At 37.7% G+C, this 13,921-nt stretch overlaps 1 protein-coding gene across 1 annotated transcript in view; it reads right to left on the reverse strand.

Annotated features, from left to right (window-relative positions):
* Positions 1-2,179: 2,179 nt before the first annotated feature.
* LOC126210154 (26S proteasome regulatory subunit 6B) overlaps positions 2,180-13,921 on the reverse strand; it is a 38,677-nt gene continuing 26,935 nt past the window's right edge. The window contains exons 7-8 of the mRNA XM_049939305.1: positions 10,475-10,699; positions 2,180-2,347 (exon numbers count right to left, since the gene is read on the reverse strand). Coding sequence (XP_049795262.1) covers positions 2,234-2,347; positions 10,475-10,699 — 339 coding nt within the window. The 3' untranslated portion in view covers positions 2,180-2,233. The remainder of the gene's footprint in view (positions 2,348-10,474; positions 10,700-13,921) is intronic.

Below are 13,921 nucleotides of genomic sequence, written 5' to 3' on the forward strand. Positions count from 1 at the left end.
CAAACATTAATGCCAGTCATATTTCTTGAGCTCACTAGGCTGAATGGTGACTCTTCTGATGACATTTCAACCTGAGTTTAGAACCATTAGAATCTCTCCGAGATAAATATAATATACACTCTCAGAAATGGATTAAATTTGTAATTTGGCAATTCTGGGTAATCAGCTAGTAGTTTGTAACATTTTAATATAGCAAGTTGGAACTACTACACATGCTATTATTGCACTCCTATTAATATTTTTTTCTTTACTCATTTTTCAATTTTCATCCAAGTATTTACATAGCATGTACCCGAATCTACAGAAACATTTATCAGACTTTGTTTCACATAGATTCATTACTCAGAATATTAATTTCCATGTGCTGATCCCAATAATGCATCTAATTTATCACAACCAAGATAATTAAAAGGTACAGTAAAACCCTGCGTTTATGTTACCACATTTTATGTTAATTTTGATTAGTTCTAACAGAAGTCCTATTCTCTCAATACAATGCTTTCCTGTCATTATGAATTCCATGGTACAACATTTCCCACATTTCAAGTTTTCATTGATGTTATCACGACATTTAACACTGATTTTCATATAGATTTCTGCAAAAAGTGCATTATATTCCTGCAAAAAGTGCATTATATTCCTGCTAAAAGTCAGCCTTGGAAAAAAGCAGAAAACGTATGCTATAGGCAAACTTACTGATCATGTAAAATAGTGTTAGCACTTTTAACAAGAATTTCATTGTCAGCATGTTGGGTCTTGGCTGCCCATATCATCTGTTCACAGTATTTGGAAGGGTGAGAAGTATGATAATCACAATCTGACAACAATAACTATAGTAGCAACCTTCTTTCTGTTCACTGCATTGTACTGCAACAGCTTGAATTTAATTTCAATCATTTATACAAATAACTCCACTTTTGAAGATGGCCACCTCTATAAAGGGTTTTCACAAATTATTATTGTTCTGCTTGAAATACGGTAATCTGTACTAGGTTCACAGTCTTAGGTCAGTATGACCTGATGTCAGATGTAAACATTCCTATTCAAGATTCTCTGCAGCATGACAATTTCAGCCCTCTTCTCACCCTGGATGTTCCTGAACTTAGTGACGACCTTGTAGGCAACAAGCTGTATATTTTGTGATTTGTTCTCAGTATATGAAGACTGCTAGCTTTAGTATGTTAAAAGTCTTAATTACCATGATTATATAATGATTATCAACAATAAATCCCACATTAGAAAACAAATATCTTATTAATGTGGTTTCACAAGAGAGAAGATCTAATTGCTGTTAAAAAGAAACAAAAACAATTGTTTCACATTTTCTGAAATAGGCAATATTTAAATGTTTTTAATTTCATATTCTGAACAATATAAAAAGAATGACAGTAAGAGTAATTTATTCATTTTCACTTGTTGCGTTTCCTATATTTTACAATTTGGGTCAGTCTGCTGAAAAGAGTAAAAAGGTGATTTCACTGTATGAAGAACCAAACTTATTATTATAGTATGCAATAGCTCATTTTGAGTGAGCTAATATGTCAGTTTGACATACTGACACCACTCCCTAAAAAGAATGGCATTCATACGTAACAATAATGTATTCAATTTTCCTTAAACTAATTAACTTAATAGATGGTTAATGTTAAAGTTTTGACACACTCAAAGTTTCTATTGCAGATTTAGCACTGTACTTCTTAGATCCCAGCTTTTATCACTACTATTGCTTTACATTTTCAGGACCAAATGACACCCGTAATTAATTAAAACATTAAGGACTTGTTGTAAATTGTTATAATTATCAGTTCACTGCCTGAAAATACTAAAAACCAATGTTGCAACATTATTTGGTTAGACTATGTACAGAAAAGTGGAGCGAGATGCCACTGTCCTACTGTTTCATAGGACTGTGAGAGTACCCAATTGTAAACAGTCTTTAAACTGGTCATTGTACTGCTGCTAGTGACAAATGTGGAAAAAGTGATACTAAAGGCTCACAGGTAGGTCACCTCACAACATTCGAACAGTGATATGTGTAACACTGCTCTTAATGTAGTTTTATTCTCTATACAAAATGATTTCATTTGTCATAGAACTGGAAAGTTATGGAGGTATTCACCATTAAATCAGAAAAAAGAAACACTTCCAATTCAAATACCAATCACACAAAATACTCCAATAAACTGAACACAAAACAAAATTTATTAGTAAACAGTATAAAATTAGAAACAGTTTATTTGTAGAATTCATGTTCTGATTCATCTTTCTTTATATTATTTTTGTAACCCTTTTCGAAATCTTTCGTAAGTACTATGTAACGGTTCTCACGTACTGCATGCATTCCAGCCTGAAACAAAAACATACATGAAAAATGTGCAGCTGCTGCAACCAAATGCTTTAAACTTCCAATTCTTAGCAATTTTTGTAGGTCTATAAATGAACTTACCAATCTCTAATATATTACACAACTCGCCTCTATTTTATAGGTAAGAGTAAATATTATCTGTCTTTTGCAACTGACTGTTTGCTGCAAAAGGCATTATGTATTCTCATCTACATGATAAACATAATTTAAGGAGTAACTGAGGAAACATGGCTGCAAATATTAACAATGTATTTTAAGAGCTGTTCAAAAACAGGTTACTATTCCACTAGACATTGCAACTTAATCTGTAAGTTTACTGCTATTGGAAAGAGAAAGGCTTTAATAAAAACTAAAAATGTAATCACATGACTGTCAACAGTTAAACTTTCAAGATACAACATCTATCACTAAGGCTTAGCAAAAATATTAATGATATGATATTTTGGTACAACAAGATTCCAATTTCTTGTATTGCTCATGAAAGAAATTTATGACGTACGCTTACAATGTTAAAAACCTCTAAAAGTCAATACTCAATGCAAATTTTTTGAAATCAGGTACAAAACATTCAGAAGTGGGAAATCTAAAGGAAAGGTTAGTGAAAAATATTTGTTAAGCCCAGCTCAGGCATTTTTGCCATTACACAGCCACTGTACACATGATTTTGTATGTGTATTCTTCAACTCAATAACTGTTTAACGGTGGTGCACAATGTGAGTCACTATGTTATAGCCTCAGATTATAATGACCTACAATAAAAAATGCACTTGCAGGAGTAGAAGCTACACAAATGCTTTGAGTGGAGTGTGTTTTCTTTGCTGACACAGTAGACTGCCATTTACGCAAAAAGGTACAATTCAGTTAGACTTTGGTACTACTCATGACCACTCATGTTCTAGGCGTGCATCAACACTATTTAAATGCTTCTAAATTGTAAATAAACTGTATTCTTAACCAGCAATTCTGAGTTGCTTGGTGTTAAATATCAAGTGTGACATACATCCCTATGCATTCTTACTGACGAATGATACTCGCAGTTATACAAGGAACACAACTATTGTGCAGGTTCATAGTTTCATTTACATGTGGAGGACAACCAACTTCATCTCACGAAGCACATGCAAAGGCTCAATATAAAAGCTCTGTAAATCACCGACCTACATTGGAGAAAAGGTCATCCCTAGAATATGTGCAGGAAAAGGTGACAATGACTGTATTGATATTAGAGCAAGTGAATTATAAACTGATCTGTCAATCCCGACTGTCATCATTCTGAATCCTTCATCCCATATAAAAGGAACCTGTATACAGAGGTTTTTCGCCCTCAAAGATTATTGAAGAAAAAATAGCTCATCAAGAGGAGTAGTGTTGTATTTCCACATCCAAGGCAGTAGCGGTAAAACTACCCACAAATTGGAGACCTCGAAAAGAAATTAAATCAAAAGCAAGAAATTACAAGTTACTTAACAATGCATACAACAACTGACAGTGAGTGTCATGCTGAAACATGTTTGGACAGCTCCACAATGCCAAATGCAGTGCAAACAGTGACCTCAGGTTCCAAGAAATTCCAATAGCTACATGACACATATTTCTGCTAGGTTTGGTATTTTCCATCCCGTGGCAAACCTTCCAGTACTTGGCTTGCAATGTCTGAATGCTGTGAAGTAATCCCACCATATTCACTGCAGCAATCAGAATTATGCTTTTGTATGCAGAAACTTACTATGCCTCATACAGTGTTTCAAGATATGAAATGCAGTAAGTACTGAAAATTGATGTCTTTAAGTAAGTCTGTTTGAATATTTATGAATACCCTTTAATCTGAATAATGCAGCACAGTACAGGCAACAATTTGTTGAAAATGTGTTGAATGAACTATCTTTCTGTTTCACCTATCTGGACAGTGTACTATTGTTTACACGAACAGCAGCAAAATGTGATGAAAATTTAAGAATTGTATTTCATCCAAAACCAGGCATGTGTCTAGGAGCAAATATAGACACAGATCACAATTTAGTAAGTGTAAGAGAACTGTTCAAAAGAATAACTGTAGGAGTATGTGAGATACTAAAGCACTGAGGAATGATCATAAGTGTTTAAAATTCTCCATGGATATGGATACTGTAATAAGGAAAAGCACAGCAGGAAGTTCAGTTGTAGAAGAATAGACATCTCTAAGAGTGACACTAAAATTTTGGATAGAGGAACACGAACACAAACACTAACACTAACACTTCACTGCGAAGAAACCTTAGGTGACATAAGAAATACCTCAACTGATTGACAAAAGGAAGAAGTGCAAAAGTGTCTGGGGGAAAGACATTAATACAGCAGTATAAATCACTTAATAAATAAATAAAATAAATAGCAAATGCAGAGCAGCCAAGGCGAAATGGCTGCCAGAAAGGTGTGAAGGAATTGAAAAAAAGAATCATCTGAAGGATTGACACAGCATATCGAAAAGTCAAAACAAATTTCGGTAATATTAAAAACAAGGGTGGTAGCCTTAAGAGTGCAATTGGAATTCCACTGTTAAACACAGAGGAGAGAGCAGACAATTGGAAAGAGTTCACTGACGGCCTCTGTGAGGGGGAGGACTTGTTTGATGACATGATAGAAGAAGAAGCTAGATTCAATATGAAAGACAGAGGATCCAGTATTAGTCAGAATTTAAAAGAGCTTTGGAAGACCTGATATCAAATAAGGCAGAAAAGATAGCCGACATTCCACCAGAATTTGTAGAATCATTGGGGGAAATGGCAACAGAACGACTACTCAGGTTCGTGTTTATAATGTATGAGATTTGTGGTACACCATCACTTTCAGAAAAACAACATCCACAGAATTCATACCTAGAGCAAGAAGTGAAAGAATTATCACACAGTCAGCTTAACAGCTCATGTATCCAATTTGCTCACAAGAATAATATACAGAAGAATGTAAAAGAAAATTGAGGATCTGTTGGATGACGATCAGTTTGGCTTTAGGAAAGGTACAGGTGCGAGAGGGGCAGTTCTGATGCTGCAGTTGATGATGGAAGCAAGACAGTGTCACAGAATCTGTCGACCTAAAAAAGTGTTCAACAATGTAAATTGGTGTTAGATTTCATAATTCTGAGAAAAATAGGGGCAAGTTATAGGGAAAGACAGGTAATATTCAATATGTACAAGAACCAAGAACCAAGCGTTGAAGACCAAGAACGAACTACTCAGATTAAGAAAAGGTGCAAGACTGGGATTTAGTTCAATCTATGCATCAAAGAAGCAATGGCAAAAATAAAAGAAAGGTTCAAAAGTGCGCCTGCAATTCAGGGTGAACAGATATCAATGATAAGATTTGTTGATATTGTTATTTTCAGTGAAGACAAAGCAGAATTACATGATGTGTTGCATGGAATGTACAATTGAATGATTACTGAATATGGTTGGGAATAAGCCAAAGAAAGACAATAGTAATGCAGACAAGTACAAGCAAAGACAGCATTTCTGGGGAAAAGTCTGCTGGTATCAAACATAGGTATCATAGGTTTCAATTTGAGGAGCATGGCATTGTACGATAGTGGATCATGGACCGTGGGACAACCAGAACAAAAGAGAATAAAAGTGTCTGAGATCTTGTGCTACACAAGAATGTTAAAAATTAGATTGACTGATAAGGTAAGAATTCTCTGTAGAATTGGAAAAAAAGGAACACATGGAAAACACTGACAGTAAGGGACAAGATTAAAGAACGGTGTTCTCCGGAATGACAAGATGCAATTCTTAGGTCATCCAGTTTTTGGAGTGGTCTTCTGCCCCCTTAAGGAGACTGTTGATGGCACACAAGACATACCCCACCCCACTGGTTCCCCAACAGCAAGATCATCAGGAATAGGCCTACTCAGTTTTTATCTATGTCTCATGGTAGGTGCAGCCATGAAGCAAGCACCCCAGATAGTAGCTTTGGCTGGCCACAACACTACTGGTCACTGCAGAAGGTTGGGGACTATGGAAATGCAGTGCATGTTTATGCACGTAAAGTCCAGCTTAGGCAAGATGCTGCTTCTCGCACACCTGGGTCCCGTTGCCATGACTGTAGTAGACACAAGTTAGCTGGCATTGGTGTGGCACTCCATCAAAACGTTAATGGACTTACACTCAGACCAGTGGAGCGCTTAGGATTTGGAGTTGATCGCGATACAAGAGGTCATCCAGTGAGACATTCCATAGCATACGCTACCCACAAAACCACCACTTTTGCCTTCAAAAGACTCAAGGATACTTTTACCTGCAGTAATTAGAATTTATCAGTCAGCTTACTACATTTGAGACATGTAAAAATGACACGTAACAGAGTTGCCCACTATTTTTTTTTTAGACTGAAAACAATTTCACTTATATTGATTTTTTCATAAATTCATTCCAGCAGAATCACTGATATGCAGTTACAAGAACTTGTGGCAAGAGAAGATTTGAGAACCACCTTAAAAAAGTGCCTCTACAGGACCAAAAAATCACTGTGATGCAATGCCAGCAGCTATCCTACAAGGCTATTCGTAGCTGCTGATTTTCACAAGCATGTGTGTGATTCAGTGCACAGCTTGCAAATCCCAGATCTAACAGCACATTTAAGCTTATTTAGGACAGGTACATTAGCCAGGGTATGAAAAAAAGGGCTCTCACTAGTGGACTAAACTGTTTAGCATGCCAACTAACCAGCCAAAGTTGGCTGCCACATTCATAAATCAGTAGTCCTATTTTCTGAAATGACACACTGTTTCTCTCATGTCCACATTGGCCAGATTGGCCCGCTCCCTCCATCTGTTTAACAGCAAGTGACTGGTGCATCATCATCATCCCACAATAGTCGTCCTCCACACCGTAACTGCTGTTCCTACTGCAGGAATTTAAAAGTCAAAACTCCAAGCTTCACCCTACAGCGGCATCCTCCCACATTAAAGCCAACATTTTCATTCATAAGGACTTTAAGAAAACCTCAGATGTTACGCCCAGACACTACCCACCATCACTAAAACCTCCTTAGTCTGGCCTTTACCACTATTTGAAGTGTAAGAAAAGTACTGTGCAAATCCTATACAACAGTGAACTTACAACAGCGTCATTTGAATTAGTTGAGCCAGCTTACCCATTAATTGTCGACGTCCTACCAACTCCATCACCGTATTCTCTGTCACCATCAACAAGCGAGGTCAATGAACAATTCCATTTCTGTGGCACTTACAGCAGCCCCTGACCAAGAACCCTCACCACTATCTTGGAAAGACTCTCCCCAGAAACCACAATGTTGAGTTCGACACCAATTCCCCTACATTTGAAGAGCTCTACTCTAATCACTGTTGGCCTTAAATGGTGTAGTTCAGTTAGTCTTTAGTACAACTCACATAAACTCATGTTCTGTGCGCACCTCAATGCTATGTAATTGTTTAGAAGTAAATAAATTGTGCTCTAATACTATTTATTGTGGTTAATTTACCTACACATCGAAAAAAGTGCAGAGTAAGAATTTGACTCTGGTTGACAAGGTGCAAAATAAAAAAAGCAAATTTGTGTTATAGCTTTTAAAAAAGCAGTGAAAATGTTTACCGATTTCTGTAGTGGTAGTATTATTAATAGAATTATGCATGTTAAACCAAATATTTCCATAAAGTGATGTATTAATGTGAGAAATATCAATGATAACCGCATTTTACTAAATAATTTTGTAATGAAATTTGGAATGTATTATACCACGTAAAAATATGAACAGAGCAATATTATATAGTACAATATGATAGGAAGAAATTGATGGCTAGTTTATGTTATGCTGCAACTCAAGTGACTGAAATTATGTGCATCAATGAACGTTTAGAAGTGTGGTAGTAAACATCAAATTTATTATTTGTCACAATTTAACAAAAATTAATAAAAAGAGTAAGATCATTTATTTCGACTCGTGCAGAATTTGCTTAGCTCCAGTGTGCTCGGGATCGGTTAGTAAAACAGGTTCCGAAATCAAGGGATCGTTGATTTAGTATTGGAGGGAAGTGCACAGGGTAAAACTCTTAGAGGCATGAATACACTAAAGATATTCAGAAGGGTGTAGGTCACAGCAGTTACTCAGAGATGAAGAAGCTTGCACAGGATAGAGTAGCTTGGAGAGCTGCATCAAACCAGTCTAGACTGAAGACCACCACCACCACCACCACCACCACCACCACCACCACCAACCAGTGTGCTGCACCAACACTATCACTGTATATTTAAGCAAATAAAAGAGGTTAGATGTATGCACACACAGATATTTAACAGTATCCAACAAAATATACTTTTTACTGTTGACACAGGACAAAATAATATCATTATCTCTATGACCATTTATGTAGTTACCACCCCCATAATCCACTTATGAATGAGATCTCAATTACTACCTATACAGACAGTAGCAGCTCACCAGGCTCCTCTCATACACTCTCAATGCAAACTCTGTGCCTTCTGATCTTTTTACAGGCAGAGTAATACACTGTAATGTGCCACTTAGTGATTTCTCATTTCCGGCAGTAATTTTGTACGATATAGTTTCACTTTTTAGTGTCATCAGCCACGTAGTAATAAATCAAAAATTTCTGGAAATTGTGGCAATGGCTACAACAAACAATAATAATCTCTGCATTAACTGATGTGTAACTGACACCTAATTATTATTGAGTTCTTTCTGTAATTGTGTGCACAATTACACGAGAACAAAGGACAACTACCAAATAGGTGTGTGTGTGTGTGTGTGTGTGTGTGTGTGTGAGAGAGAGAGAGAGAGAGAGAGAGAGAGAGAGAGAGAGAGAGCGCACTAGCTTCACAAACTCTTAAATCATACGATGCAAATTGTAATCTTGAATCTTTTGAACATGTTTCCAAAGACTATAAGAAACAATGTGGCATATGGGTTGTGCAACACTTACAGCTCGCCAATGACAACATCCAACAAATATTTTTATGATCTCATGCAGAAGGTATTCAGAGATAATGTTGCTGCCTGTTTGTGTCTCATGATGGGGTAAAATTTTATTTGACTGGAAAGATGAACTGTTAAAATGAATTAATGTCAAGGCGGATGTTGAGCATGAACAAGATTCTGCAAAGCTAACAGTGTCTGATATGGTATAAAAAATAGAGGTGTAAGCATCTTTTTTCCACTGAGAAAATTGTAGTAGTGATGTACTATCTCAACTGGGTGCTGTCATTGCTGTTTCTACAACTGAAAGATGACTGACAAGTTCATTTTCCAGCAGGAGGGGAGCTCCAACTCGTTCGCTCACAGAAGTGCTTCCATACCTTGCCCGTATCACTGGATCAGGCTATGTCCCAAAGTTCACTGACCACTTTACAGTTAAATTTATGGGGTTCACTGTTGTACAAGTGACAATGATCATTCTGTAATTACCTTTAACAATATTTGAAACAATGACTGGCTACATGACTAGCGAACTACATAATTGGCTTTCAACAATCACACACTGCTAATCTATGATCCTGTACTGAGTACTGATTCTACAGGTGCATAGGTTACTCCCCAGCTGAGGTACTGATTCACTCACAGTATGTTAACAACTGACACCACTGGCAAATATTCTATCACAAATGTTGATGTAACGTCTTTCGTTATTCACATTTCACTGTTCTATGGCTTTCATTGCTATTCATCTATACTATGATAGGCTGGCATCAAACATCAAGGGAACTTAGTGACACTGCTTAGATTGATAGTTGGTATAGCCCACAGAAAAGTTAAACAGAGGTGCTCAGGGAACACTGATGAGAGTCACTGGTAGGAAATGTGACTTCATTCTGAAGAACCCCAGTCGGTGAAGTATTGAGAATCTATATTTGATTTAGACTGTTCAACAATACTACTGTTTCAACATAACTTAGGCACAGATGATGAGAATAAGTTACAAACTATGGACAACTTTTTCCCCTGCCTGATCTAAAATTGGAATTAAACAGAGTAATATTAACACTGATACAAATTTCCTTCTTCCACACATTGTTCAGTGGCATGCAGAGTATACACAGACTAGATAATTCAATGCACAAAAGTTCATTTATTGTGAATTGAGGACATTTTCAACCTCACCTCCTGGCAGATGGCATTTATGTCCGCACCAGAGATGCGATCTGGACGAGCAACATAGTCCTCCAGGTCCACTTCTTCACTCAGGTTCATTTTGCTTGTAATCGTTGAGAAGATCAACCGCTTTTGCCTCCTGTCAGGTAAAGGAAATTCGATCTTGCGGTCAAGACGACCGGGCCGGAGGAGTGCTGGGTCGAGAGTGTCAGCGCGGTTCGTTGCCATAATAACCTGTAACATGAGTAAATCTACTTTACTGCTTCACAAACAACACAGTGTGAAACCTGGATTATGTGTACTTTCAGTGAATGGGTGTTTTATCAAATTGTGCTACAGATTATCAGAGTTCACAAATAAGTTGTGTGGCTAAGTTATAATTAATTTTTCAATCCTATATTCAAAATAAATTATACAAAACCATCACCTCCAACATATAAGCTTTGCTGTCACACAATGAGATTAATTTACTTTCAGTTAGCCTTAGTGTCATAAGTGAAAGGAAAAAAAGAGGAGGGGGGAGGAGAAGCCAAAAAGAACATGCATCACATATACATATAACTACGGCAATGATGGCGACTGATCCCTTCAGTGCAGATGTAGACCGGACTGGAACTCATGGGAATTGACAAGGTGCTGCGAGTAATGAGGCTAATGAGCAGGGGAACTACATCAGTAGTATGTGATGTAAGTCGAGAACTTGGATCTGACAGGTGTGCTAAGGATGTCCGTGCAGTTATTGTGACCTGGGTTCGAATCCTGGTCCGGTACACATTTTCAACTTGCCCCTTTGAAATAAATTGAAACTAATGTATTTAATTCCTTTGTGTCTTTATTTATTGTGGCACACAGATGATACAAATGGACAGACAAGCAGTGAAAAGTACATACTCGAATATGTAATCAATGAAAATACACCTCATGTAAAATCCTGGTTTCAGGCAAAAAAAAATTAATAATAAACAGAGATAAGTAAGTATGAGCTTCCACACACAACAGAACGTTGCCCCTTGTTACGTATGTATGCATATTGTAACAGCAAAAACAGCATTGTCAATGAACAGGATACCAAGTCTCTCAGACTTGCCACCAGTTCTGACTTGCCACCAGTAAGTATGTTTTTAGACTGCCGTCTAAGAACACAGCCCTTTTACGTTCCATAAAGGATGATCCTGGTTTGTGTAAGGTGAGTACCTGCTGCATTCCATGCTGTTGCAGCATGTTGTATATTGGTCAGACTATCAGGACTGTTGAGGAGTGGCGTACTGAGCCTAAGCGGTACACACTCTTACAACAATCGTGCAAATCCACCTCAACAGAACATTGTCTTGGCACCGATCAACCTATGGAATATAACACCATGGAGATTCTGGAGCGCACTTCCAGCTATTGGGACAGTGTTATTAAGGAAGCAATTGAGATTAAATTCACAAGCAAATAGAGATGGAGATTTATGCTTAAATTGTACATGGAACCCTGCTCTCACTCTCCTCAAAAAACAGGGGGACAATGTTTTTTACACTACTTTACCAACTGATTATTAACTTCACTATCGATAAATTCTGATGTCGGTCATCTTTGGTTTGTTATGGCGTTAGTGTTAAGTGTGTGTGTGTGTGTGTGTGTGTGTTTCAAATTCCCTAGCACAGTGCTTACTTGCTGCATTTTGCCTTGAAAATGGAAGAGCATGCTCTTGTCGAAATGCTGGCGGTTGTCGACATCATCTGGCTCCATTTCTGTAAGCTATCTGAAGATGGAAAATTTCTATTAAATTCATACCTGCATATGAATTAAACATGTGCACCATGTATCTACAAGCTTCAACACAGGGCATTGTGGCAAGAGGGTTCATAGTGACGTCACAGGTCACAGCCCACTTGTGAGTGACTCTTGCCATGTATTCTAATATCTTTGGACAGTGCTATTCCATGCTGGCAACTTTGCAAGTCATACAGATTGTTTGTTATGGTAGAAATGACATGAAGAAATACTTCTTATAGGTTGGCAGTAGCTCCGACTGCTTCTAACTCCTGTAGCAACCAAACAATAATAGTGCATAACTCAGTTGCTGGTGTTCTTTTTTTGCATTTAATGTTTGACTCTCAGCCAGTGTTCTTTCTCTTTTCCTTTTTTTTTTCTTTCTTTTAGCGGTGTACCAGTACATCGTGCATGAAAAGAGACAGACAGAGTTAAATGGAGAACAGTGGGACATTAGTCAAGAAGTGAACAAAATTTAACACTCAAAGCATGTTGATACAGCACGAAAACTACATATTCATCCAACATCAACATTAAATACAATCAAGAGCAAATGAAAAATAATTACATGAGCAAGTTTGGAAGGAGAAAACAGAACAAAAATTAATGTGTTATGGTCAGTTTCCGAAAATGTAAAACATGCTTTGAATATTCCACTTAATAGTACTATGGCTCGTGCCACACCACTTTATTTGGAGCAAAAGTTGGGACTTGCTGATTTCAACGCACGCAATGGTTGGATAGAAAGGTTCAAGAACATACATAATGTAGTGTATAAATGTGTTAAAGGTGGAGCTGGAAATGTAAACATTGATACTGTTCAGTCAAGAAAAAATACTCTTCCATAAATCATAGGAAAGTACACTCCCAATCATGTCTTTAATGCAGATGAAATGTGCCGATTTTTTTATCTTTTTCCTTGCAAAACTCTTGAGTTCAGGAGAGAAAAATGCGACAGTGGAAAATTTAGTAAGAACTAGGGCCCGTGTTGCCCGGCAGCCTCGTGCAGCGGCTAAGTCCCGTTCAAGGCGACCCGCCTAGCGTGCAACCAAGAGCAGCACGGCCACCAAACAAAAAGTGAATACATTATTTGAATAAAAAAAGGGAGGGAGATAAGGAAAGGACAGAACACACTTTATTGTCTATAATAAATCATACAATCACCGTTGATCTTTATTTTACAATTGCCATTGCCGACTTTCGCCCATAAAAAGAGGTACTCATCAGCATTCAATTTCTTCTTCCTTCTCGTAGTCAAAACAAATGGCATGCTTGGAACAAGAGTACCATAAGGCTGTTTAGCTAACAATACTGTAGTCTCAGGAATACTCCATGTCTTCCAAGCCAAAATGTTAGCTTCTGTAAATGCTTCAAGGCCACCATAATCTGCTTGATTGCCCCATACAACAGCAAGTGTGAGCCAGGTACTACCTCCAAACACTGCTTGTACATCACAGGTAAAGTTTAGATGCAGTCCACGAAAAACATTTGGACCTCCAATCAGTTGCTGTTTATTAAACTGCCCAGCCAAGTCAATATCAATCGCCTTCAAACTGCGATACACAGGTACACTGTGCCGCCAGCGACGTCAGTAACCACGTCGCAGAGGCATTGCTGTGGCACGTTAACACAGGTGAACGTAGCAAGCCAAGACCCAGCGAGACACCCAGAGCTATGCGTCCGCTGCACGAGGCTGCC

The sequence above is a fragment of the Schistocerca nitens genome, chromosome 10 (assembly GCF_023898315.1).
Source record: "Schistocerca nitens isolate TAMUIC-IGC-003100 chromosome 10, iqSchNite1.1, whole genome shotgun sequence".
Taxonomy (NCBI): Eukaryota; Metazoa; Arthropoda; class Insecta; order Orthoptera; family Acrididae; genus Schistocerca; species Schistocerca nitens.